Below are 27,642 nucleotides of genomic sequence, written 5' to 3'. Positions count from 1 at the left end.
TAACGCATTGTTTACCGTGGAGGTGTGTGCGGAACAACCAATCAAAACTACGTTAGTTGACCAATCAGAACAGAGTATGCTACCGAAAGGTGGGGTTTAAGGAAACTGAATCTTTTGAACAGCTTCGCGCGAACCTTTTGGGGATCTCTGAGAATTGAGGTAATTTTAAAATGATATTTTGACAAAATGACAATGTTTTTTTGAGTCTTTTTGAGTCAGTTTGAGTCTTGGTAAAGTTCTAAATCCCTGTCGCCAAGATGCTCCTCTTTCGGTCACGGATCATGGAAAGTGAAACATAAATCTATAGGGGTGATTGGATTTTTTAACGCACATTAAAATATTAATTTAAAGCTTCTTTCTTTTCAGATTCTTACAGCTTTATCATAATAGGCTGTATATTAACTTATTGGGAGAAAACCGGTAGTTCTATGTGAAATCGGACATTTGAGCTCCCCCATATAGTCAAAATGGCATAATCAATAACACCCCACGAATATTCGACTGTTAAAATTGATAGCACTGATTCATCAACTATTCGGGGTCGCCCCTAATCCATAGATTATACATACATATATATATATATACACATATATACATATATATATATACATATACATATATACATATGTATGTATGTATGTATGTATATATATATATATATATATATATATACACATACTGTATATACGCATAATCATCAGCATTAGCATTATTTATTTATTTTCTTCTTAATCTAGTTTCAAAAGTGATTTTCATGAATAGTAGACAGGATGAGAGATTTTCATGAATGGTAGACAGGATGAATATTGGACAGCGTTGTAACAGCAAATAAGGGTGAGGAAGCAGGTGCAAGTAAATGAATAAGAATTTATTGACAGAGTCCAGGTAACAGAGAATAAAGGCAGAAACAACAGGTGTGTAAGGCGATGTCTGACGGTGATCCAGGAAGTGGCTGTGAGAAGATGCCACAGGAGATTGTGACACAGGAACTGAGACGAGCGATCCGTGGTGGTGAGGACGTGGATGGGGCTCCAGAGGTGAGATGATCCAGCGAAGACAAGAAACAGAGAATATCAGGAACGAGAAACCAGGCATAAGAACGGGAGACTTCAAACAACGCTCTGACAAACACAAGATGAAAGACAGGGCAATAAGTAGGGATTGGGTAATGAGTAGCAGCTGGTGTAGATGAACAATTAATAGAGACGCCCACGTGAAACGATCAATGCTGACGAGAGACACACAACACTCCACCCGCATAGTGCAAAACCGAGACCACGGTTTACCAACCGTCACAAACATCCCGTTCAAGACTGAAGTCCGGATCCAATATACTCTTACATATGCACTTTCTCCACAACTGTTTACATTCCCTTAAGACCTAAATGACTGTGTTTATGATAATATTTGCATTTGGATGCATATAAGTGTTTATGCAATCGTTCAAAGCCAATAAAGTGGCAAAACAAGCTCTATTAGCACTCCTCTCACACAGAAACAGAGTCAGCGTGCACATATAGCTCTGTTGTTTGTGTTTCAACGGCCTAAAATCAGTTATTTTAAACTGCAGTTTTTAAAAACGCATGCAAACATTACGTTTTCGTGACCACACGCACAGCAACGTGACGTGAACATGTGAATGCTTTTATTAATGCGTCTGCCTGCATCCTCGTGTAATCCATGTAAGAATGCCATCATTCAAATAATGAAAACGTATTGCCGTAAACATTGTATTTTGTGGCACCATGAAATAAATGATAGAGCACAATATGAATTGATAAGACTTTTAATTTTGTCCATCCGATTTGTCTCGTCATATCGCCCAGCCCTATTTAGTATTGTGTAGCATGTTAGACCCGAACCAGACAAATTAAAGAGTCGATCAGGACCATGGTTGAAACATGAGCCGAATTCCTCAGAAATTCCTCAATTCCTAGTGCCACAAATCAGAAGCAAGATAACCAACCAACCAACTCTTTCAAAGAACAGCTTTCAACATTAACACCATTAGAACAATTATTGACAATTTCAATTGGGAGAAAAGATTGTCAAATTTGGGGCAAGTAATCAAGATTAATGGTCAAAGAAATGCACAGCCGACCATCACATGTAAACCCATGAGAGCAAAACAAGATCCTTGGATTGACTCCCCCCCCCCCCCCCCCCACCTAGCAGAACCAGACTGAAATTCCTAATGGGACCTTTTAACCTCTGGTCTCCACAGAACATCTTTATGTCAGAGAATGGCACAGGAACTGTCTTTTATAGATGTAGATCAGAGGTTGGTAGAGTACCCAAAAACTGTACTCAAGTAAAAGTAAAAGTACTTCTAGAAATATTTACTCAAGTAAAAGTAAAATTACTAGTCTTGAATAATTACTTGAGTAAGAGTAAAAAGTATCGGATAAAAAATCAACTCAAGTAGTTAGTTACTGGTTACTTTGGGTCATATATACTGAGCCTATTTTTATTTAGATATATAGATAAAATGTATGTAATGTATGTGTGTGTGTATAAATGTATATATTTCATCAGTCTTTACTCCAATTTATGTAATTTATAATAAAACCCTGTCTGTTTACTTAAGTAACAGATATAGGTGTCATGCCATAACATATTTTTAATACGACTGACTTTATATTAAATGTGAATTTAACAATAAAAGTTAATGTGATATAAATATTGCTACTAATCTTTCATTGTTCAGAAAGAGAGCAAATAACATTTACATTATTAAAGATCATTTTCACTGACAGTCTAGAGTTCAATCACTCTCAGAAACTCCCATTAAAATCACTGAAACTGTTAACACTGTGAAATCAATATCTTAATTATAGATTCTGCACTTTGTTGTTTCTGATGAGAGAATTAGCCAGGAAGAGGTATTCAGTCAGTGAGTGAGTGAAGGAAGCACCGGCATTTTAGCGATGACTCATCGGAACACCTCTGATTGGCCATTGCATTCAAAAGCTCAACAGAATCGTGTGTGATTGGTTATAATGCGCAGCGCTGTAAAACGCGTCTGTCACTGGCTCAGCCCCAGCAAGCGATCACAGATCTGAATTTAGCAGCTGATGATATGACTTGCTGAAAATACTCATACTTGTATTAAAATTAATAAAATCTTAATCGGCTATTTTTTGTCTTTTGGAAGCTGCATTCAACTTGACTCCCCTCTGTTATAAGCCACACACGTACAACAAACTAATGTCACAGTGGTATCGTGTACTGTAATCGAATGTAGCCCAAGTTATTACCTGTTAAACAGTAGACAGCACACGCGGTGTTCATCTAATAAGATTCTCCATCGCAAGCAAATAATAGCTTTTGCAGATTCAGTGAAGTTCCATAGCCCCCTTTTCAACGCTGCTGATGTTAAATGTTACAACTCTGAGTGAACTGCTTCAGACACTCAGCGCGTGCGGCAGGGAACTGAACGACTCATTCAAACTGATTCATGAATCAATTCACTCGTTTGCCAATTGGTTTGATCAAGCCTTTGAACAGAATTGACTCAAAAGAATGAATCATTCGCGAATGGGCATCGCTCATTGCCCAGAGAAAATTAGATGTCGCGTTTGGAATAAACTGAAGCATTTCTAACATTTATTGCATTAAGATAAAGTAACGAAAGGAGCGTCGTCCACAGTAAAGAAGTAAAAGTACAGATTTTTCCCAAAAATTTAGAGTATAAGTAAGAGTATAAAGTACCCATCTTTAAATATACTCAGAAAAGTATTAGTTACCCCGAAAAATTACTCAAGTAAATGTAACAAAGTAAATGTAACTCGTTACTACCCACCTCTGATGTAGATGCAACAAAATGAACTCAAAAAGACTTATAAATGAATATCAGTCCATTGCTTAACTCCATATTCATTTATATGTAACCCATACATTTGACTGCCATGTTTATAATTACTTATTGTGTATGCCTTTTTAATAACTATTGAATAGTTTAAGGATTCATATTCATTTTTAGTATGTATGTGTTTCATTCTGCTTGCTTGAAATGCTTCTCACCATCAGTTATTTGTCAAATGTATCATATTCTTGTTATAGAAATCATGTCCAAAATGATACTCTGCATGAGCGGGAAAATTTGGACTATTTGCTTGATAAGATAACATATGATTTATGATACCCCGAGCAAAGACAATATCTAATTGGTCAAGAAAACATTTGAGGTGTGGCCAAAAGGCCAGTTTAAATACTCAGGGCACTGTCAAATTTCGCCTTTAGTTTTGTTTCTTAGGTTTTGCTAGTAGTCATGCCCACTTTTAGCTTTTGCTCCTAGCTTTTGCTTTTAGTCATGACTTTTAGCGTTCTTTGAGCTACAACAAAGGGGACTCCCTTTTAAACAGGCAATGCAAGGTAACTTACCGCCAGACTCTCATCTGTTCTGTTGTATCTAATATAATTTTTAACCTCACTGAGGAACTCAATGCAAGGGTTAATTAAGTGATTGATGGCTGTTCATGTCTATGCGATTTCATGTATTGCTGTAAACTTGGGATTCCACATTTTCATTCTTCTTAAAGTCATTCTTCCCTAACTTTCTCTCTTCCTCCAACTTGTGTGAATGTGTTAGGGCATGTGCTTATGTGTTAGATTAGTTTATATGTCTTAGATTTATCTAATAAAGCCTTATTCATATTGAAAAGAGAAGTATCTTGTGTTTTCTGCTCACAAGTTAATGTCGTAAACTGCCGATCTTGTTAAGGCGGGCGTACATGGTGCGAATTCAGATTGTCGGAAGATCGTATGTCCACGCACATGGCACGAGTGAGTTTATCTGAAAATCTTACGGACAAGGTGATATACGACACGATTTTATGACCTGCCAATTTCCGAAGCAACTGATAGATGTGTTAGGCTTGAAGCACCGCTGCACAGAAGGATCACTGTATGACATTAAAGTACCGCAAGAGCGACACGGATCCAATGCATTCGAATTGCTCTTGTAGTACTTTGATGCCATACAGGTGATCATTCTGTGCAGTGCTGCTTCAAGTCGAACGCGCGTAATATAACTGCTCTCCCTCTCTCATAACTGCATATAAAATATTGATACAAGCAGTGACTGTTTCCTACACATACAGGTTCTTTTTCAGCAACAGAAAACCGGGACGTCTTATAACCCTAGTGTGTGTTCTTGTACATGGTTTATAAATATCTGACATATGTATTACAATGTTATCATGGTTTATGAGGACAATTCCTGTGACCTCGTAAACCAAATGGCTTAAAAAATAGAGGTAGTGTATGGGGATAGAATATACAGTATAGAAAACCGTTACATCTATGGAGAGTCCCCGTAAACTACCTATGCGTGAGATCGAGAGAGAGAGAGAGAGAGAGAGAGAGAATTAAAAACCATGGTACACGTTGCTAGAAACATCATACAGCGCTCGCTGTTCCTGTCAGAGTTCAGCAAGTTTATCCTCCTGGTCAATAGTCCACATTCGCCGTGGCGCTGCCATCTTTGTCTTTCTTCTTCTGTGGTTTTTCTAGTTCGTGATTGGTCAACTTCAGATAGATCAACAAATCGTCTCATTCAACCACACACGTCACAAATTCAAACCGATAGCTCATAAACTTTTATTGATATTTATTTTGATACGAGCCAAGACCACATGAGCATACACGATTTACACACAATTGAAAAAAGATTGCATGCAAACTCATACGACAGCAAAAATCGCACCGTTTACGCTTACCTTTACTGTACTAATTAATAGTGTTTTCACTACAGATGTTCCGATACTGTTTTTCTCTTCCCGATACCGAGTATCTGTATCGAGTACTGATCTGATACCTGGGTGTGTATCTGTATATAAAGCTGTATATACTACTAGCCCTGTGTAAATTGCTAGAATTATTTTATGGTGTGCTTCAGACTGATCCCTTAATAAAACATGAACAAATACATGGTGAACTACTGTATTCATTACAGTATTTTTATTATCTGACATGAATTTGACAGTATTATTTATTTTCTTAAGCGAAAAGGAACTTCAAATGCAGCCAAAAATCTAACACCGCAAACTCATATAGTGACACATGTCACACCCACTGGGCAAAGTTACGTCCAGTGGACGCCTTTTTTATGTCTTTGCTGAATTTGAAAAGACGTCCCCTGAAGAGCCAGAATGAAAGTTTTTATGACGTCTTTTTTTAACGTCTTCTGTACGTCTGATTCACACGTTCACAGAACCTCCTTACAAGGTTAAAAACTAGTTAAAAATTGTTCAGTGGACATATTTTCAACATCATTTAAGGTTCATTTAGGCATAAATTATACTGTTTCTAGGCCAAATCAACACTCTCAGGATTTAGACTTTTCCAAACACTGTGTTTGTCCTAAAATCAAGAAAATAATATATTCTTTATGAAATAATAAAATAACTGACGATTGAGCATGTGGTAAAATCAACTGCAAATCAAAGACATTAAATCTCTGAAGATCTCAGCAGAGGAGGATCAAACATCTCCACAAACAGCTTCATCAGCTTCAGATTGACTTAATTTCTGTCAGACATATAGATAAGCTCAAATTGAGAATTGACAGAGGTTTAAATGTTTATATTTGATTCATTTCAAGTCACCATTGTGGTGATCAGTGTTTGGTTTAGTTGGGATCTTGTGGTCCAACTACTTCTTGTGTTAGCTTGTCTCTGGTGTTGTAACTGTGTCATAAAGCATTCCTCTTGTGGCAGAGAGCATTGAGCTCAAGTGCTAGCATCTTGCTCTTAATGCTGGAAAAATTATAGCAAAATAAGATATTAGTGTTTTGTCACAACTATATTTATTTTCTTGGATAGAAATCTTGTAGAAAAAAATAATACAAAATGCTACATTTTGGATATGCATCACATCAATGGTGACAATCGAAACAAAAAAGTTTGGAAAATAAGGATGAGTTTGTGCTATGAAGTGGTTTTGATTGTCACCGTTGTTGTGATGCATAGTCGGAATCTTGATGTCTGTGTTTGAGTACATGACACTCTCACTCAAAATATTTAAATTGCATGCATTTTGTCCATCTTCAAATAAAGCAAGTATTTTGCTCTTGGTCTCTGTACTGTAGATTTAAAAGGCTAGGGGTTTATAAATGAAAATATAAATAAAGCTAACTTCATAACCTTAGATACTTAATATGTGATGACTTTTTCATCATCAACAAAGAACTGATACTACCTGAGCTCTCTTAATTTTGTTTCTCTTTACTGCAGTGTTTCACAAAAACACAGTTACAGCAGTCAGAGACAGGCTAATTGAAGAACTGGACCAAGATCCCAACTAAACCAAACACTGTCCACCACAATGGTGACTTCAAATGAATCAAATATCAACATTTGAACCTCTGTTAATTTTCAATAAGAGCTTCTCTAGATGTCTGACAGAAATAAATCAATCTGATTCCATGTTTGTGGATATGTTTGATCCTCCTCTGCTGATATTTTCAGAGATGTAATGTCTTTGATTTGCAGTTGATTTTACCACATGCTCAATCGTCAGTTATTTCATTATTTCATAAAGATTATTTTTATTTTCTTAATTTTAGGGCATGACTCTAAATCTAATGCATCCTGAGAGTGTTGATTTGGTCCATAAACAGTATAAGTTATGCCTAAATGAACCTTAAATGATGTTGAAAATATTTCTACTGACCACTTTTGAGCTAGTTTTTAACCTTGTAAAGAGGTTTTCTGAACGTCTAAATCGGACGTACAGAAGACATCAAAAAATACGTCATAAAAACTTTCATTCTGGCTCCTCATCAGCAAAGACATAAAAAGACGTCCACTGGACGTAATTTTGCTCTGTGGGCAGACTACAAAATAGCGAGCTCCGGTGCATCTGTGCCCGTCACCCACAGAGATGTAGAATTATATTAGTCATATTTAAATAGTATTTTGCAGTTTAATATTCACAGACACTAGTATATATTCGGCTACAGTCTGGAGCCCTGCGCTTAGACTAACACGGAAGCGATTGAACGCAGCTGTGGGTACTGAATATACTCAGGAGTCTGTAACTACCGGTACTACAGAGACATACTGCTAACCACTGATCTATAATATAGAAGCGGCTTCACGGTCTGTTGGCAGTTTAGAATGCGATGAGCGATCCAGTTATATATAGATCAGTGCTGCTAACACGTTTTCATTTCTTCTTCGCTGCTCTAAACGGGTTGCTTGTGACAACACAGCACAACTTCCTGTGTTTTCAATGCATTCTGAGCAGCGAAGAAGAACCGTGCAGCGGTTAGGCAAAGCTAGCGGTCATAACTAGGTCTTGTTTAAGAAAATGGTATCGTATCGGTATATGGGTTCATGTACTCGCTGATGCCGATGCCAGAATTTGTTGTGGTATCGAAGATATTTCTGATACTAGTATCGGAATCGGAACAACTCTAGTTTTCACTATACCTTGGATATTAATATCCAGTGCAAATTTTATGGTATACGGCTTATTCAATGAATCGCTGGCCATCTCAGTGATCAGCCGTGAAACAGTTATTCTGTTCAAATTCCCTTTAAAATCTTAAATGATTCCCTTTTAGCTAAATTTACCTGTTTCCGTTACAATTGTTTCAATGTAGGAATATTGGTTTAAGCAACACAAGTTTGTGCAGTGCTTTGTGTTGCACACTTCTTACACACAGCAGGCTTTGAAAAGGAAAAAAAAAATAGAAAAGTAATGGGGGCCTGTGCCTTAGTAGAGTTTGAGGTCTAGTAAAATATTTTTTTTGGCTTCAGAAGACACTGATTTATGAACTGGGGTCTTTGTGGATTATAGTTGTGTTGCTTTTTAGATGGTTTTTGAAGCATAAACTCTGAGTTTACCATCCAGTTGCATTAAATGGACTGAGATAGATGGATTTGTAATTTTTTTAAACATGATGGAATTAATTTATATAGATCTGTTATGACATGAGAGTTATTAAATAAGATAATTTAGATATTTTGGGCGAAGTGTCCCTTTAATGTAAATTACTTGATGACAGAACCTAATATTATAGAACCTATATATATATATAATTGTTCCAGTTGAGATTAATGTATGATCTTACCTCAGTTTCTCCAGTTTACAGTGAGGATCCTTCAGTGCATCACAGATCATCTTCACTCCTGTATCTCCTACATTATTCCTAGTTAGATTCAGTTTTCTCAGCTGTGAGGAGTTTGATCTCAGAGCTGAACTCAGAGCAGAACAACCTTCATCTGTGACCCCACAATATCTCAACCTGCAGAACAACACACTTTTCATTCTCTCAGGTTATATAAAGTTTAACAACACAACAAATTCACAAATACATCATTTTACAGACTAACACACAGGCAAAGTTCACTATATCAGAAGATTAGAGATATTCTCAATGGAAGAGCAATAGATGAGGTTTCACAGACATTCTCAGAAAACAAAAGTGACAGACATTCAAAACCCAATGCTTGAAATTAACACCTCAATCTCAAATTCATTGTTAATATGAGAAGAGACACCCACACAGTGTCTAATCTGTTAACCCATTAGGATTTTGACATCAAGATTTCAAACGCTTGTGGCTTGAAAGGGCTTAAAGATAGAGATCTACTGTGAATTAAAATAATGTTGGGCATGACCGAAAGGTTTATGTGGGGTTTAAATATACTAATCTAATTAGCATATTATGATGTCATCAGAGGGTGGCATCTCAAATTTCATAATATTCAGGAAATAGTATTGAATTGATGTTGCACTGAACTTTTTGTCTTCTTATCCTCATTCCAAATGATCAGAAAAGAGGAAGCCAACAATACAAAAGTAGAAAGTCCTAAATGATTTGTAATGTTTGTTTTGGCTTTTGATTCTTGTTCACCGTTTTCATGTCTCTTACTTTGTAGTTTGTTTCATCCCATTTGTGTCATGCTTCCCTTGCCCTCTTGTATCTCTGTCTTGTGTATGTGTCATGTTCTCATTGGTTATTGTCTTGTCATGTGATTTATCAGTTCTGTTACTTCATTGTTTTTTTTAGTCATTTGCCTGGTTCCCCATTGGTTTGTTCATGTCATGTGTCCTTCTTTGTTTGCTATAAGTAGTCAGGTTTTTGTCCATGTGCCTTGTTGTCTATTAACATATGTAACCTGCTGTCAGTGAGTCAAGTCTGTTCAAGTCAAGTCTTTGTTTCTGGTTTGGATTATGTTTGGATGTTTTGGTTTTAACTGTAAATAAACTGCACTTGGGTTCTTCAACGCTCGCTTTCAGTGGACTGATGGTTACATTATTACTATATTACTATACTATATAGTTGTAAAATGCATGTGAAGAGTAGACTACCTTTTAATCAGTTCATTGGTAATATTCAGGAAATAATAGATATTCAATGGATGTTTGAACTTTTTCGAAACTTTTGAAACTTTTCTTTTTGTCTTTTTATTCTCATTTAAAAATGATCAGGAAATAATGAAAAAAAAAACAATCAAACAAACAAACTGGAAAACAGAAAAAAGTTGTAAATTATTATTACATTACCATGACATGTCAAAATGCATGTGCCTATTTTTTTGATCAGCTGACCAGCTATCTGCCCAACCAGGTATCTAGGTGACAGTTTAGTCATTGAGAGTATAATACCTAGGGCTGTTGCGATAGTCGAGAAATCAATTAATCGCATGATTAAAAAAATGAGCTTGATAATATTTTTGGCCGTGATAAATTTAAATTTTTATTTAAATAATGTAGCATGATGTGATGTGGGGTTAGTCCGGAGCTCAGCCTGTGGACATCCCACGGCAGAAAACACCCTCTCCGATAGCACAGATGTCCCGGGAATAAAGAGAGAAAGTCTCGCTAGAGTGACCAGCTTTGGGAAGCGCCTTTCATTTGCTTGTGGATGTTTGCTTTGCAAGCGATACAGCATTGTATTTGCACAACTATAGTACTTCATTTTATTTTTGCTCTATTTCACCAATAAATATAGCTCATTCCAAACAGAGGCACGGTGCTGTTTTGTGTCTCTGAGCATCATGACAGTGTTTCATTCCTGAATTAATCAACCGTTTAAATGATCAATAACTCACTTATTACAGTTTTTCTGAATGCTTAAGTGCTAATCGTGATTCTTGTATCACAATTCCTAAAACTATTAATACGTATAGCAAAACCACTCACTGAGTTTGCAAAACTAAAAGCACAAACACTGCTTTCAACTCAGATTGCAATTTTGTAACACACTTTGCAAAACTGTAGGCACAATTCACTGCACAACACACTGGCTATCATTAACACTATTTTGCCAACTGTCTGGCACACTTTTACATGTGAAAACTGTTTTAGATAAGTTCACTTTGCAATCAGCCTAAGCACTATAAATAAGCCACAGGTAAGCTGTCTGTGTGGAGTACAATGGAAGGAGCAGTAAGAGTGAGAAGAGTGAGAATCAGAGGAGGCAGAGGGAGAGGACGTGGAGGTGAAGAAGCGACAGGGTTAGAGGAAGAGGACAAGGAGGAGCAAGAAGAGGATGAGGAGGGGAAAGAGAAAGGGTAAGAAGAGTAAGAAATAGAATAACTGATGACATCAGAGCTACAATAGTGGACCATGTCATCAACCATGTGATGACCCTGAGGGAAGCTGGCCAACGGGTTCAGCCTAATTTGAGCCGCTACACTGTGGAAAGCATCATTAGGACATTTCGAAATGAGAATCGGTAAGTACTTTGTAGCACTGCCATACTGTAATAAGAAACACAACAGTACTATACATGCAATAATACTGAAATTGTTACTTTACAGAATTGCTACACATCCAGATGTTGGGGGCAGAGGAAGAATGTTCACTTCAGAGCAAGAGACCCATATAAGGAACATGGTGATTGCCAATAATGCAATAAGACTGCGCGAAATAAAGCAGCGCATAATTGATAATGACACCATCTTTCAAAATATACACAGTGTAAGCATTTCTGCACTAAGTCGTGTACTTGTGTGCCACAGAATAAGAATGAAGCAAATTTACAGTTCCTTTTGAGAGAAACACAGAACGTGTAAAGCAACTGCGATATGACTATGTGCAGATAAGCTATAGTGTCATTGGTTCTGAATTTGGAAGTGCATACTGTAGTGCTGTGCATGGGCCTGATGTGTTGCATTTGTTTTGTCTTGTCCAGAGAGTGATGGAACTAGAAGCAGATGCCATGGGACATGAGCTACTTTTTGTAGAAGAAGCCGGTTTTAACCTCAGTAAAACCAGGAGACGTGGCAGGAACATTACTGGACACAGTGCCATCATCAATGTCCCAGGACAACGTGGTAGTAACATAACCATGTGTGCAGCTATAAGCCAAAATGGTGTTGTTCACCATCATGCAACCATAGGCCCATAGAACACTGCACACATTATTGCATTCCTGGACACCTTACATGACATGCTCACTGTTGAGAGACCAGAGCATACCCGATATGTCATCATATGGGACAATGTTAGTTTCCATAGGGCTGCTTTGGTCCGCAACTGGTTTACAGACCACCCATCCTTCATGGCACTCAACCTCCAGACTCTCCATTCTTAAATCCCATCGAGGAGTTCTACTCTGCCTGGCGCTGGAAAGTGTACGACCGTCATCCTCATCAACAGGTAGCCCTTTTGCAGGCAATGCAGAAGGCGTGTGGAGATATTGACCAGGCATCATGTCAGGCCTGGATACGGCATTCAAGGAGATATTTTCTCTGGTGCCTTGGACTGGAGGATATCGCATGCGATGTGGACCAAATTTTGTGGCCGGTCCCAGAAAGACGACATGATGTAGGATGATTGTCTTTCTTTTTTTTTTTTCTTTTTTTTTTGTGCTCTGACTTTGTCTTGGTTTTGATGAGTGTGAATAAACACCAATACTTAAAGTTTGGATCCTTGTATGTTTACATGACACTATGACAAAAGTATGACCTCAAATTGACATCTGTACACAGAGAAAGCAAAAGCCAGATGTGTTTTGTATTCGTACCATCAGTGTGTAGTTGGAACATTGTGTGCTTAGTAGATGATGGCTTGTGTTTACTGTTTGATAAGAAAACAACATTTTTACGAAGGTGTGAAGAATTACTCTAGCTGTCAATGTTTTGATAATTGGGTGAAAGGTTTTCTTATTTGTGTTTAGAGTTTTGCAAAAATAGCCAGTAGTTACAAAAAATATGCCTAAGCACTCAGAAAAAAACTGTAATAGTGTAATTCTGCCACCTACTAGCGGTTTTCAATTCACATTTAAAGTACCTTTCCATTTTTCTTTTTCTTTATAATTGTAAATATCAGTAAGCTAGTCAACGTTTTAGGATTAAAATATGAAACATTATTTCTGCATTTGTAACTGCAGGTTAAAGGATTCATGTCCTGCATTAAACAGTGTGTAAATGCATCTAAATGCCTCTTCAGATGCTGCGTGTTTCCTCTGCATTGCAAAGATAAATTTTGTTTATAATGATTTTTATTGGTTTGGTAACAACCCTAAATTTCATATAATTCGTATAATTTATATATATTTTGCAGACACTTTATTGATTGAATTTAAGAATTTGACGCTAAATATAATGAACTCTTCTAGGAAAAAATATAAAATGCCCTTTAAGGGTGAAAATAACCTTTGTTGGAAAATATTAATTTCCATCACTGCTGTGAACTGACTACGCAGAATGTGAAGCATATCAATTCACTGATCATCAAGCTTAAAATAAGCTTATCTTAGGTTTTCTCAACGATAACGATCAAGGACACGACAATTAAATAAATAAATATCAGCCTATTCTCACCATCTTTACTCCAGTCTTCTTTGAAACATGGTCCTTCAATGTATTTTCAATGTCGGAAACAATTGGGCTGCTTAATATTCTTCTATGATATTTTTACAGGATTGATTCGTGTATCCTGGCAGATTATTATTCAAAATATAGAAATCTTTATAATTTAACATTATTGCTGAATAAAAGTTTACATAAAAAAAAGGAAAAAAAATATTGAATAATAAAATTATATTATAATCCTAATTTAGATTTTAAATGTAAAATAAGAAGAGAGGTGCTTGAAAAACTGAACATTTATCAGACATAATGTATTTTACAGCCTTTATTATTTTACAGCAACAGTCTCAGATCTAGCAGCCGATTGCGATCGATGGGTTGGCCATCAAGACGATCAAGTGCTGTAGGCTACATTAAAAATGTAAAAAGATAAAAACAAAATAACCCTAAAAAGTAATTTCAAAAAGGATTTCATAAAAATAAACGGAATAATTCATGTACATTGAATTGGCCGGGAAAAAGACTCAAAAAAAAAAAGTCAGATGCAGACATCACGTTATATTGCAGACGGAGATGCCACGTCCATTGAGAGCAGTGAATGAAGTGCAAGTAAATTGTGCATTGCCTCACACACAGCAATGAGCCGTGTGAGGACCGTGTTCTGATCCGTGTTAGGGAAAAATAAATAAATAACTTCACTGCTACACGTGAATCACGCGTGAACGTCTGACTCGACACTTCACTGCCACACGTGATTTACGTGACGTCTGCGTGACGTTTACGCCTCGTCTGCGTCTTAAAATGAATGGATTTAATAGCAAAAAAATCAAGACGTCAGTGAGACGTTCAGTGAGACGAGTGCATGTTACAACGTCATATTAAAGATCTCATCGGAGCGCCATACGCAAACACGCGTGCGTCGTTTTCTCCATTCCAAAGCACGTGTTCAGTTGCGCCCCTGAGGCGTCTGTCATTGCTGAGCATCCATTAGCTGCGATATCAGTAACAATAAGGACATTCAGTAATGAATTTCGACCACCGAAAAATACTTGCTGTAACTCTGGTACTAGATCTATTTACGAAGAAAAGTAAAAAAAATCTCTGCAGTGTTTTGGTGCAGCCTAGGGGTGTAACGATTCACTCGTTTTCTCGATGCATCGATTATAAACCCTGTCGATTCATATGCATCGATCTTGAAACATGATTTTTTTAATCGTGAATCGCCGATCTAGGACAGTAATCGAATGCTAAGAATCGAATTCAAAATGCTAAGAATCGAATGAATCGCGATTTTTCTATAGCGATTCAATGCTTTCAAAGCGTATACACATTCAATTACTACACGCATGAATTAATGGAGACCTTGAAGAGTGTTCGTGAATCGTGCCTCTCATCTGTCCTTCACGCGCTCCACCGTTTACCGCCTGAGACTGTGACAGGATTGCGCTCGCGCTCCGTTCGTCTCTAACGCAGCTGACGTGTGATCTATAGGACTCGTGGCCAGTAATGCTAACGTGAAGTAGTTGTACTTTTCTGTAGTTTGTCAATGGCTCTCTGCATCTTACCGACAGAGTTACCAGAGCCGTAGACAGCTGTATTTATTGCATGGATAGAGCATAAATGTAAGTGTCTAAATAATATGCTCAGATCCATTGAATGATAAATGTTTTTAAACAATGCAGATGAACGAAGGAAACTTTTAAAATTAACCACAGCATTAACAATGACCTTGAAATAAGAGCATGAGATTTATCTGATAATCAGATGCATGAAAGTAGCGTTTGTTTCATTAGCAAACAGACATCTGGTGCATTTTCTCTCAGAATCATTCGCTGATGGAGAGGAAAAGTTAAATAGAGATGAAGACGTTTTCACACTGAAAGAGAAGCGATCTCGCTCTCATAGATGTGCCAGGCTATATCTGCAGCTAAACTGAATAAAAGCAGAATGAACTGATAAAACTAAAAAAAAAACACAAAAAATGTATGAATGATGCAGTGCTAATTGACATTTAGTACAGAAACTATAAAGTTTCTTATTTATTATTAAAGTTTTATTATTATTATTATTATTATTATTATTATTATTATTATATAGGCTACATACATAAAATGATTGTATTTGACATTTCTGTCACTTCTGAAATTATGGCTACGCCCCTGGTGTGACAAAATGTTAGCTTCTACATAATACTCTTTAAGCTCTTTTTTTTTTAAAACTTGGCTTACATACTTTTTTTACGTATGCCATGTCGCATCATTAAACTAGCATTTAACAATGGACAAAAGTTTTTTTTTTTTTTGTTCTAACCTATGGTTCTCTAACCATAAATGCTACTGTAATTTGCCCCCTGACTAAGCATTTAAAAAATTTAGTAGAAGCATTTAAATAATCCCGTGAATGCACTTAAAGAATGCAGAATCAAATCGTTATAATCTAATCGAATTTAATTGTGAATCGAATCGAACTGAATCGTTCTAAATTTGCAAAAATCGTTCTTGAATCGAAACAAAAACCTATGAATCGTAATCGAATCGAATCGCTGCCTTGCCCAAGATTCACAGCCCTAGTGCAGCCCATTTAAAAAAAAAATATTCCCCCAAAGGAAGCTGATTAAGTTGGCTCTTGTCACATGGCCTGGTGCGCTTGCATCATTCTGAACAGCTGAGATGTTTTTAACTAGATGTGGTGCGGCCGCACCTGGAAAAAAACAAGCGCGTCTCTTCCATTATGAGCATGCATACCGCATTTGAAATGACGAACTTGACCACAAAAAAAGATGAGATATGTGAACGGCCCCTTCATCGAGCTCCTTCATCAGTCAAAATGTTTACTTTCGGTTAACGGTTAAACGGTCATTATGAGCATCCCTAACTGGCATATACGCATACAGTAATATAACATACAAAACTAATTCATTTTAAGCCACACAAAGTCAACATGTTGGCATTTCTTGCTCTGAAACTGCCATAAAATAAATGTTTATTGATCTTGGAAAAGGTGTACCTGCGTTTGTATGCCATTATCATTATATTAGTTGAAATTGGTCTTAGAACTACAATATTATTGTTTATCGCGATAATTTCTTGGACAATTTATCGTCCAGCAAAATTTGTTATCGTGACAGGCCTAATGTTACCTCTCATTGCACAGCACACAGACCTGCTCCACACTGACTGCACCTGTACTGTCTGCTGGGGGCTCTTAGAGCCTGTGTGATCAGAAACAGCTCTACTCTGGAGACTATATGAACACATTCACCCCTGCCACCATCTCCGCTGGGCTAAGGGACAAAATTATCACTTGTTTGTTCTTGCTTGGAATACAATTGACACATTACACCATATTAGGGACTACAGTCTATTTTATTAAGTATGACGTCTTGTCGCAATTTTGCGCCTTTGGCGCTTAGACGATTCAAATTGATACTACCATTGACAATAGAGAAAAAAAAAAACATCATTTCAACACACACACACACACACACACATCTGAAGATTACACTCAGTGCTACTCACTCTGCTGTTCTGGAGGCTTCAACGACAGGCAAGAGCTTCATAAGAAGTTGATCAGGTGTCATGTGGTTTTGGTTTTGCTCTCTGCTTATGTATTTACTCAAATCAAATTGATCCAACTGTTCTGAGGTCAACAAAACAAAGAAAACCGCTGACCACTGTGTCGAGGACAGTTTGGCTCCTGACAGATCTCCAGATGTGAGATACTTCTGGACTTCACTGACGAGAGACTGGTCACCGAGTTCATTTAAACAGTGGAACAGATTGATGGATTTCTCTGGTGAGGGATTCAGTCTTATTCTTATTTTAATGTATTCAACTGTTTTCTCCTCACTGAACGGGATGTTTACAATGCGTGTCAGAAGACCTTTCAGAAGCGTCTGACTGGACTCCAGCGAGAGACCCAGAAGAAATCGGAGGAAAAGGTCCAGATGTCCGTTCTTACTCTGTAAAGCCTTGTCCACGGCTCTCTGATGCAGGTCAGATATTGTTTGACATGTGAAATCATGATGACGTTTTGAGCTGAAGTTGTCATTGAGCTCGTCCCTCTTGTCCAGCAGGAACGAAAGCAGCACATAAAGAGCTGCGAGATGCTCCTGAATGCTCAGATGAACAAAGCAGAAGACTTTCCCCTGATACAAGCCCAACTCCACTCTGAAGATCTGAGTGCACAATCCTGAGTACATTGATGCTTCAGTCTCATCAATGCCACACTCTCTCAGGTCTTCCTCATAGAAGATCAGGTTACCTTTCACAAGCTGCTGGAAAGACAGTTTCCCCAGTTTGAGGATCATGTCTTCATCTTTGACTTTCTTCTCATAGTCCTTCTCATGTTTGATGTTGGTCTGAATGATCAGGAAGTGTGTGTACATCTGAGTGAGAGTCTTGGGAATTTCTCCAGTCTCTGCTTCACTCATCATCTTCTCTAAAACAGTGGCTGAGATCCAGCAGAAGACAGGGATGTGGCACATGATGAAGAGGCTCCTTGATGACTTCAGGTGTGAGATGATCCTCTCGGCCAGACCCTGATCACTGATTCTCTTCCAGAAGTATTCCTCCTTCTGTGGATCACTGAAGCCTCGTACCTCGGTCACTCGATGGACACACTCAGAGGGGATGAGATCAGCTGCTGCTGGTCTGGAGGTGATCCAGATGAGAGCAGAGGGGAGCAGATTCCCCACAATCAGGTTCATCAGCAGCACGTCCACTGAAGCTGATTCCCTTAGATCACACAACCTCACACTGCTCTGAAAATCCAGACACAGACGACACTCGTCCAGACCATCAAAAACAAAGATGACTTTATATTCACCACTGAATGGTTTCATTTCTTTGGTTTCAGGAAAGAAAATATGCAACAGATCCAAAAGACTGAGTGTTTTGTCCTTCATCAGATTGAGCTCTCTGAAAGGAAGTGGAAATATGAGCTGGACGTCCTGATTCTCTTTCCCTTCAGCCCAGTCCAGGATGAACTTCTGCACAGAGACTGTTTTTCCAATGCCAGCGACTCCCTTTGTCAGCACAGTTCTGATGGGTTTGTCTCGTCCAGGTAAAGGTCTGAAGATGTCTCTGCATTTGATGGCTGTGTCCTCTCTTGCTGCTCTCCTGGACTGTGTCTCAATCTTTCTCACCTCATGCTCATTATTGATCTCTCCGCTCTCACTCTCTGTGATGTACAGCTCTGTGTAGATCTCATTCAGCAGTGTTGGGATTCCCTGCCTCACTGTTCCCTCACACAGACACTCAAACTTCTTCCTCACATTTGATCTGAATAACTTGAGGTGAATAATATGCCTGTAAGATAAACAAATTACAAATAACAAATTATTAGACTTTGTATAGGTACCTCATAATATATGCATACTTCATGTAGTATTTTTGATAACAATCTGTTTGAGATCTTCCTTTAGTTTAGTCTAGACTGTTTAGTATGGTGATGTGTTATGAGGATGTCATTGTATATTACAATACTTTCATAATATCAGCATGTCTTTATTATTTAAAGGTTTAAAGGTCCGTTCACACTGAGAACGATAACTATAATATTAGCATCCACACCAGCGAACGATACTGTGTTTTTTCTAAGTGCATCTTCCACTTTAAATTCTCGAGCTCATTAGAGAAGGATTGATTCTGATTGCCTGTCAATGTTTTTTATTGGTCATCAGAAAATAAATTGTTCTGAAAGTGATTCCAATGATATCGTTTCTCTGTGTCTTTATCGTTATAGTTGTGGTGTGGACTCTGCTATTCCTTAATATTGAGAATGTCCTTGGTGTAAACGTGCTTTAACACATTAAAGAAATTATGAAATTAGAGAAACAAAGAAAGGTCTGTAAGTGAAATACAGACTTTCCAGCTGAAGAACAGTCATAAATGTGCTTCAGAATATCCATCCATTTCTTCTATCCTAGGAGACTCTAAAAAATTACAAGTTACATTGTTAAAATTTACAAGTGCTGATTTTAGTCTGTTAACTAAATTTGACAAATTTAAATTACTTTATTTGCAGTAACTTTTTTGGCTGTAAAATGTATGTAACTCTCAGATTTTATCTTGGTAATCGATATGACCAAGTTATGTATTTGGGTTTGACCGAATTAATTAGCTACGCTGCTATACTGTTGTACATGAACTTGCTACTGCCAATACATACGCCAATACGCTGCTTTGAGTATTTAAGACACACTGTAGCATACACAAGTATTATATATAAATCTAGCTGCAAGCAGCAATTGCGGGCCCAAGCAGTCCACCGGCAAATTGAGGAGCTAAGCATGGCATGGAGTATCACACCAAATGCAACAATGAGCAATTACAGCAATTTTAGGATGATTGTAATTTAAATGGCTGAAAAATCATGAATACAACCACAAGTAATATGATTAAATGGCTTACCACTTTTGACCAAAAGGTGGCGCTGTAATAATTTTGGTGTATTCTGTGTGAGGTAACAAAAGCACACACAATGTTTGGTGTCAATATGCCAAAGCATTGCAAAGCTACAGCCTTGAGGGTCATTTTGGCATCATGCCTCAAATTCGTCGCTGTGGTATGCGACAACGGTTTTGTCGATCGACACGAAATCCATAAATTTTTGTCAGCACAGACTGAAGATCATCTCATTCAAATTTGGTGAAAATCGGACCAATGGTTAAAGAGGAGTTTGAGGAGTTAGGCTAATGCAATAAAAAGCTATTCGCATTTTTATAAGTGTAATTATTGATGGTTAATGATTGGTTTATTACTCTTGACCAATAGGTGGCGTTGTTACAAAATTGATGTGTCATGGTCAGTGTGACAATGACACATACAAAGTTTGGTGCAAATGTCAAAGCTTTGCTGAGATACAGCCTCAAATGCATTTTGGCATCCTTCCAGCAAATTTGTTGATGCGCTAAATGAGAACCGTTTAGTATATCGACACAAAATCCATAAATTTTGCCCAGAATTTTGAAGATGATCCACGTCAAATTTGGTGAAAATTGGACTAACAGTCTAGGAGTAGTTCGAAAAAGTAGATTTTCAACATTAATCAAAATGGCGGACAGGAAGTATGGCCAATTTGGCCATAATTGGTATCAATGCTCTCAGCATGACCCAGAGAATATAGGGAGACTATTTTCATTTCAATAGTCTAATTTATTCAAAAGTTATTAGCATTTTTTGTATATATATTTCATTACAACTTTTGAACCACAAATCATATTGAGTACCTTCAGGGCATGGAGCCGAAGATTTTGTAATTATTTTCATAATGATACGATAATGCGTTAAAAATAGAGCATTTGAAAACATAATTCAAAATGGCCGATGCCTAAAATGGCTGACGCGGGAAACTTGGATATCATTCGACTCGACATGACTCACTGATTCTAAAGAGACCAGTTGTGTGATTTATTATTTTTTTTATTTATTTATTTATTTATTTTTTTTGGCCAAACAATTCAGAAGTTATAAGCAAAAATGTGCTTTTTTCAGATCTTGCGCTGCACTGGGTAGTTGCAGGTCATGGTTATTATGACACACACCAAGTTTGGACTCAATATGCCAAACCATTGCCAAGAAATAGCCTCACATGCACTTTTGCGTGCTTTTCATACAAATTGTTCACGTGTCATTCAAGAACCGTTCGACGAATCAACTTGAATTCCATCAATTTTTGCCACCATTGTCTGAAGATGATCTGAGCCAAGAATTCAGAGAAAAAAAGAATTTCCATTTTTTTGGCTTACGGTTCAAAAGTTATTAGCATAAAATTTTGTAAAATTTCTACAAGTGGTGGCGCTAGAGAGTTGGAGATAGAGACTTCAAACTTGCTATAGTTAATGTTGGGACTGTCCTCTATCAGTGTGCCAAATTATACAACTTTCCTGCAAGTGGTTCTATGGGCTGCCATAGACTTGCGGCGGAAGAGGAAGAATTATAAGAATCCTAACAGATACAATAGGTGCCTAAACACCTTCGGTGCTTGGCCCCTAATAACTCTTAGCAGATCTATCAAGGTGGAGCTGGGGAACTTAGAGTAAGGTTTTTAGAGTAACTCTGAAAGCACACTGCAAAATGCTTTACTGAATGCTAACCAGCCATTTAAATGTAAAGCAGCAAGCTCATTGGCTGTGTATGCAACATGAACCAATCAGATTGTGCCAAGAAGTTTAACACTGTGAATATCATTAGTTTACATTAACAACCCATCAATCTGCACCATCTTGAGTTTTATGACAGAACTTGGCATTTGTTTTATTAGAATATAATTAGCAGTTTTTTGTATGTGTAGATCTCAAGAGTAGAGTGTGATAGAGGAGATAAAAGGGTTTTTGCAGTATAAGAATTTTTTTTTTTATAAGAGCATTTGCAGTAAAGCTAATTAAAACATTCAGTGTGGGATTTTGTGCTAGGGAGTAATGGATTGTGAGACTTTTAAATCTGTAGGAGAGTGAAATACAGAGTATTCCTCGTTTGCATTTACAATAATTTGAGCTGTATTGATTTTATATTATTATTTTTTTTTTTTTTCTCATCTCTTTATTCAATTTCTTGAAACAACACATATACAATGTCACCGGGTAGCTACTATACAAGAATAATGCAACAACAAACACTCTTAGCTGTATACTATAAATAACTTTGAAGCCAAGAAATTTAAAACTTATATTAAAACACCCCCCCCCACCCCCCAAAAAAACAAAAACAAGAAAGGTTACTTAAAGTGCTTTACAATCAAGAATGTTTCACATGAGCAATAGAGTGTTAGTATATAAACTCTTGTCTTGATGGACGACAACAGCTATCAAACTGCATGTAAGAACAGTTTTACTGGTTTCCAGATCTTGATAAAAATGTATAATTTATCTTTTAATATAAATCTAAATTCTTCCAGATGTAACACATTTCCTAGTTCCCTTGCCCACATCTCAAACGTAGGAACAGAATCTGATTTCCACATCTGTAAGATTAGCTTTTTAGCAAGCAGCATGCAAAGCGAAATGGCCTGTGTTTGATATTTACTACAAAAGGCATTCTCTGCACCTAGAAGTCCAATACAGGGCTCAGGTTCCAAGTCGACAGAATATACTTCAGACAGAAATTTAAATATACATTTCCAAAATGGCTGAATCTTAATACATGACCATAAAGAATGAAACAAGGTACCTTCTAATGTTTTACATTTATTACAGAGTAGAGAGATAGTGGGATAAATTTTATGAAGCTTTGATTTAGAATAATGAAGCCTATGAATTATCTTGAATTGAATCAGATTATGTCTAGCATTTACAGAACAGGTATGTATATTTCTTAAACACTCATTCCACATGTCAACATGAATATTAAAACCCATTTCTTCTTCCCAATCATGTTTTATTTTGTGAGTGTTATTGTCCACCTTTTCTACCAATAATCTATAAAAGTTTGACACGGTACCTCTCGCACCAGGGTGTATACTAGCAATATTCTCTAAAGTTGGATTTAAATTCAGAGTTTCAAAGTCTGAAATATGCTTCCTAACGAAGTCTCTGACTTGCAAGTAACGAAAAAAATGAGCGGGAACAAGATCATAAAATTGTTTTAGTTTTTCAAAAGAACTAAATGTACCTTCCCTATAAAGATCTTGTATTGTTACTATACCCATATGTTTCCATTGAAAAAAGGTCTTATCATGTAATCCTGGAGGGAAAGCATGATTATTACAGATTGGGGTATCCAGATACAAGTCTGGAATTTTCAAATATACCTTGATTTGTTTCCATATTTTAATTAGATTTGAAATAATTATGTTACCATTGATATTTTTGAGTTCAATTTTGTTAGGACTGTTAAGCAGAGCTGTTAATGATGTCTTATTACAAGAAGCTTCTTCAATTGCTAACCATTCTGGCTTGTCACCTAACTCCACTGAACCAATCTTTCTCCACCATGCTAAAGTATTTAAGTTAGCTGCCCAATAATAAAATTTAAAATTGGGAAGCCCAAACCCTCCTTGATCTTTGGATTTGTTTAGATGTTTCTTGTTAATCCTTGCAGTCTTGTTATCCCAAATGAAGCTGCTTATAATAGATTCTAGCTGTTTAAAATACTTAAGGGGAATAAAGAAAGGAATAGATTGAAATACATATACAAATCTTGGAAGTACCACCATTTTTATAGCGTTAATTCTACCTACCATGGACATTGGGAGTGTCTTCCAAAACATTATATTATCTTTAAGCTGATCAATTTTCTTTTTATAATTCAATTTAAATAACATTTCAGGTTTTTTGGTGATTATTACACCCAAATATTTAAAGGAATGATTTGCAATTTTAAATTTGGTGCTAGCTAAATATTTTGAATCCAGAAAGACTGCTAAATTTATCAATTATCTCAAGTAGTAGTGGAATGGACATTTCAGGGTTGGAAACATACAGAAGAATATCATCTGCATACAGTGAAAGATATTGGGGTCTGCCCTCTGTCACTGTTGGTGTAATGCTAGGATGTTATCTGATACAGGCAGCTAATGGTTCCATAGAGATATCAAACAAGAAAGGAGACAAGGGGCATCCTTGACGTGTACCTCGAGACAACTGAAATGGACTAGAAATGTCTTGGTTGGTAATAACAGATGCTACTGGATGTGCATAAATTATTTCAATCCATTTAATAAATTCCGAACCAAATCCAAATTTCTTTAAAACTGAAATCATGTATTTCCACTCTAACTGGTCGAAGGCTCGTTGAGCATCTAATGAAATAACACATTACTTTATGTTTTTCTTGTTATAAATTATATTAAACAGCCGTCTCAAATTAAATTATATATGTCTCTTTGGCATAAAACCGGTCTGGTCTGGATGAATTATAGAGCAGATATAATCTTTCAGTCTGTTTGCAAGAATTTTGGTAATAATCTTAGATTCAGTGGAAATTAGAGAAATTGGACGATAGGAAGACATTTGCAGCTTGTCCCGCCCTGGTTTTGGAATTAATACTATATTCGTTCATACATTGTTGGTGGGAATTTATTTTGTTTTGTTGCACTTTTAACCAATCTTTGAATTAAAGGTACAAGACTACTCCTAAATTTTTTATAGAATTCGGCACTAAAGCCATCTGGACCTGCAGATTTATTATTAGGTAACTGAGATATTACTTCATTTATTTCTTCTTCTGTAATTTCTTTATCTAAGGATTGTTTTGCTTCAGTGCTAAGAATAGGAAGATCCAATTGAGAAAAAAAGTCTTCTATTGCCTCTTGGCTTGTTTTACACTTTGATTCATAGACTTCTTTATAAAATTCAGCAAAACAACGATTAATTTCCTTGGGGTCAACAGTTACTTTTCCATTATTCAATTTTATTTTATGTATTGCACGAGATGCCTGAGATTGCTTTAATTGACGCGCAAGTAATTTTTGAGGTTTATCACCTATTTCAAACTGTCTTTGCCTGATATACCTAAGTTGTTTCGATACTTTCGTAGAAAGAATTGAGTTGTATTCACTTCTCAGTGCGACAATTTTCTTAAGAGTAGTCTCACAACTTGTTGATCTATATTCACTCTCTAATTTAGTAACTTGTATGTCAATTTCATTTAATTTGGCTTTGTTCTCTCTATTCTTAACTGTTTGATATGCTATAATATCGCCTCTGATAACTGCCTTCATTGTCTCCCAAAGAACTGAATCCAATACATCTCCTTTATCATTATTTTCTAAGAACAGTGCAAACTTGTTAGAAAGATACTCATAAAATTTGTCATCGTTCAGTAGCATATTATCAGTGTTAATTTCGTTGACTAAATATTTTCGTCATTATTTTCGTCACGAATATATTTTTGCCGACGAAAACGAAACGAAAACTAAAATAGAAGGCACTGATGGAGACTAAAACTATGACTAAATTGATTGACATTATCGTCAACGAATAAAGGACGAGACGAAAATAGACTGTGACGAAAATCAAATCAGCAGACGGGAGAGATGCGAGGAATGAGCAAAAGAACCGACAAAACAGAACAGACTGCATGAGAGAATAGAACCAATCAGAGCCTGACTTATTGAGACATGAAGCGAAGGTTTTCAGTTTTTATGAGCTCCCAGGAAGTCGGCATTCGAAGAGGTGATAGGGACTTTAAGCAACAGCCTCTGGTGGAACGGCAACGCCATTCTGGCATTGTATTGCGCCTGCGCGAATTTAACTGCTACTTTGTGACGTTCTAATTTAACGGTCTACTACGGGAGAACAGCTGATTTGCCGGAGTCGCTACAACGTGAGAGGTTAGGTAAATAAATGTTATGTTTTTAGACTTATTTACATCATACAATATTAAAAACTCCTCTTCTGACAAAAGATTGTCATTTAACGCCAAAAGCAATCCTTCTCTTGCTTTTTTAAATTATATATTTTTTTGGATCTCAATAAATGAATTAATGCTGCGTTGCGCTGTTCTGTTTTACCGTTGCTTAGTGACTTTTACGTTCTTGGCTACAGCGGTGTGACGGCAAACTTCCGGTCGCTGTAGCCGTTCCATTCGCAGCTGTTGCTTAAAGTCCCTACTGTCTAAAAGAGCGACAAAATGTCCACAGCTCACTTCACGTTTGACGAAGAACAAAACAAAACAAAGTGTAAAGCACGCGGAGCGCTCATTCGTGGCAAGAACACAACCAATTTGAAAAGACATTTACAGACGAGCCACCCGGACATTTTCTCAAATGTAATTTCACAACGATGTTCTTTTGTTTATTGAGCTAAGCAAAATTGGAATAGTGCAGTGCGTAGATGTTGTAGCATTAAATATTACGAACTGAAAAGTACTGTAAAATAGCCCCTTCTTCAAAATAGATGCGAACACAATACTAATACGTAATATCATGATAAATACATTTGATTAATACTAATGTTTAGTATATTTTATAATGTTCTACTTGTTGACAATATCACAAATATTTCTATATTAGTCATGTGAAACATGAATGTTCACATCCTATCATTATACATACAAATCTAGCAATATTGTAGTATTTAAAACATACAATATTGCTAGACAAATGAATACCTTATAAAATCTTGTTACTTTTTTTATCCACCCAACTTATTAAATGTTTACTTTAAATGTATGCACTTATTGTTCAGCTCAGCTGTAAGCTTTAAGGTCCTGGACCTAACGTTATTTTTCTTTTATTGATGGTCAATTGGCAGCTAGTTATTGTTTACATTATCATGACAGTGTTTGTTGCTGCATAAAAGCTTTTGAATCAAAATAAAGACACAGTTGTGTTGAAATAAAGTTGAATTTGTGTTTTATATATTTTGGTTAAGTTTGTTTCCTATACCAGCTGTAAAAAATTGTCTAGTAAATCTGTTATTGATTTTAGTCTTATTTTAGTCGACTAAAATACCAAGCAATTTTAGTCGACTAAAATACCAAGCAATTTTAGTCGACTAAAATAAGACTAAAATTAAAACAAATCAGATGACTAAAACTTGACTAAAACTAAAAAGAATTATAGTCAAAAGACTAAGACTAAAACTAAATTAAAATTTCGTGTCAAAATTAACACTGCATATTATCGAATTTCCAAGAATAATTCCCTCTACTAAATTTTATATTTAAATTAAGAGTAACAGGAGCATGATCTGATAATAATCTATTATGGTATTCAGTTGAGTCAATATATTGCAACAATCTGGAATCGATTAGGAAAAAGTCAATTCTAGAGTACGTTTTATGAACCGAGGAATAAAATGAAAAATCATGATCAGAGGAATGCAAAACTCTACAGCTATCTATCAAATTTAACTTTCGCATATAATTATTTAGTACACCAGCAGATTTACTTATTGCGGTTCGCCGGGGAAGTGTGTCTAATCTCG

The 27,642-nt window shown here is 36.5% G+C and overlaps 1 protein-coding gene across 2 annotated transcripts in view; it reads right to left on the bottom strand.

Moving 5' to 3' along the window:
• LOC113073994 (NACHT, LRR and PYD domains-containing protein 12-like) overlaps positions 1 to 27,642 on the bottom strand; it is a 56,921-nt gene that overhangs the window by 18,282 nt on the left and 10,997 nt on the right. Inside the window, exons 5-7 of one of the 2 annotated variants that reach the window (XM_026246688.1) lie at positions 17,291 to 19,081; positions 9,080 to 9,253; positions 854 to 1,121 (exon numbers count right to left, since the gene is read on the bottom strand). In XM_026246688.1, the coding sequence (XP_026102473.1) occupies positions 869 to 1,121; positions 9,080 to 9,253; positions 17,291 to 19,081 (2,218 nt within the window). In that variant the 3' untranslated portion in view covers positions 854 to 868. Of the gene's footprint in view, positions 1 to 853; positions 1,122 to 9,079; positions 9,254 to 17,290; positions 19,082 to 27,642 lie in introns of those variants that run through there. The other variant, XM_026246687.1, reaches the window with a different exon arrangement.

Source organism: Carassius auratus, unplaced genomic scaffold, assembly GCF_003368295.1.
Source record: "Carassius auratus strain Wakin unplaced genomic scaffold, ASM336829v1 scaf_tig00013464, whole genome shotgun sequence".
In the NCBI taxonomy this organism is placed as follows: domain Eukaryota; kingdom Metazoa; phylum Chordata; class Actinopteri; order Cypriniformes; family Cyprinidae; genus Carassius; species Carassius auratus.
Note: the sequence above shows the minus strand (reverse complement) of the source record. Positions and strands in the feature narration are given on the sequence as shown.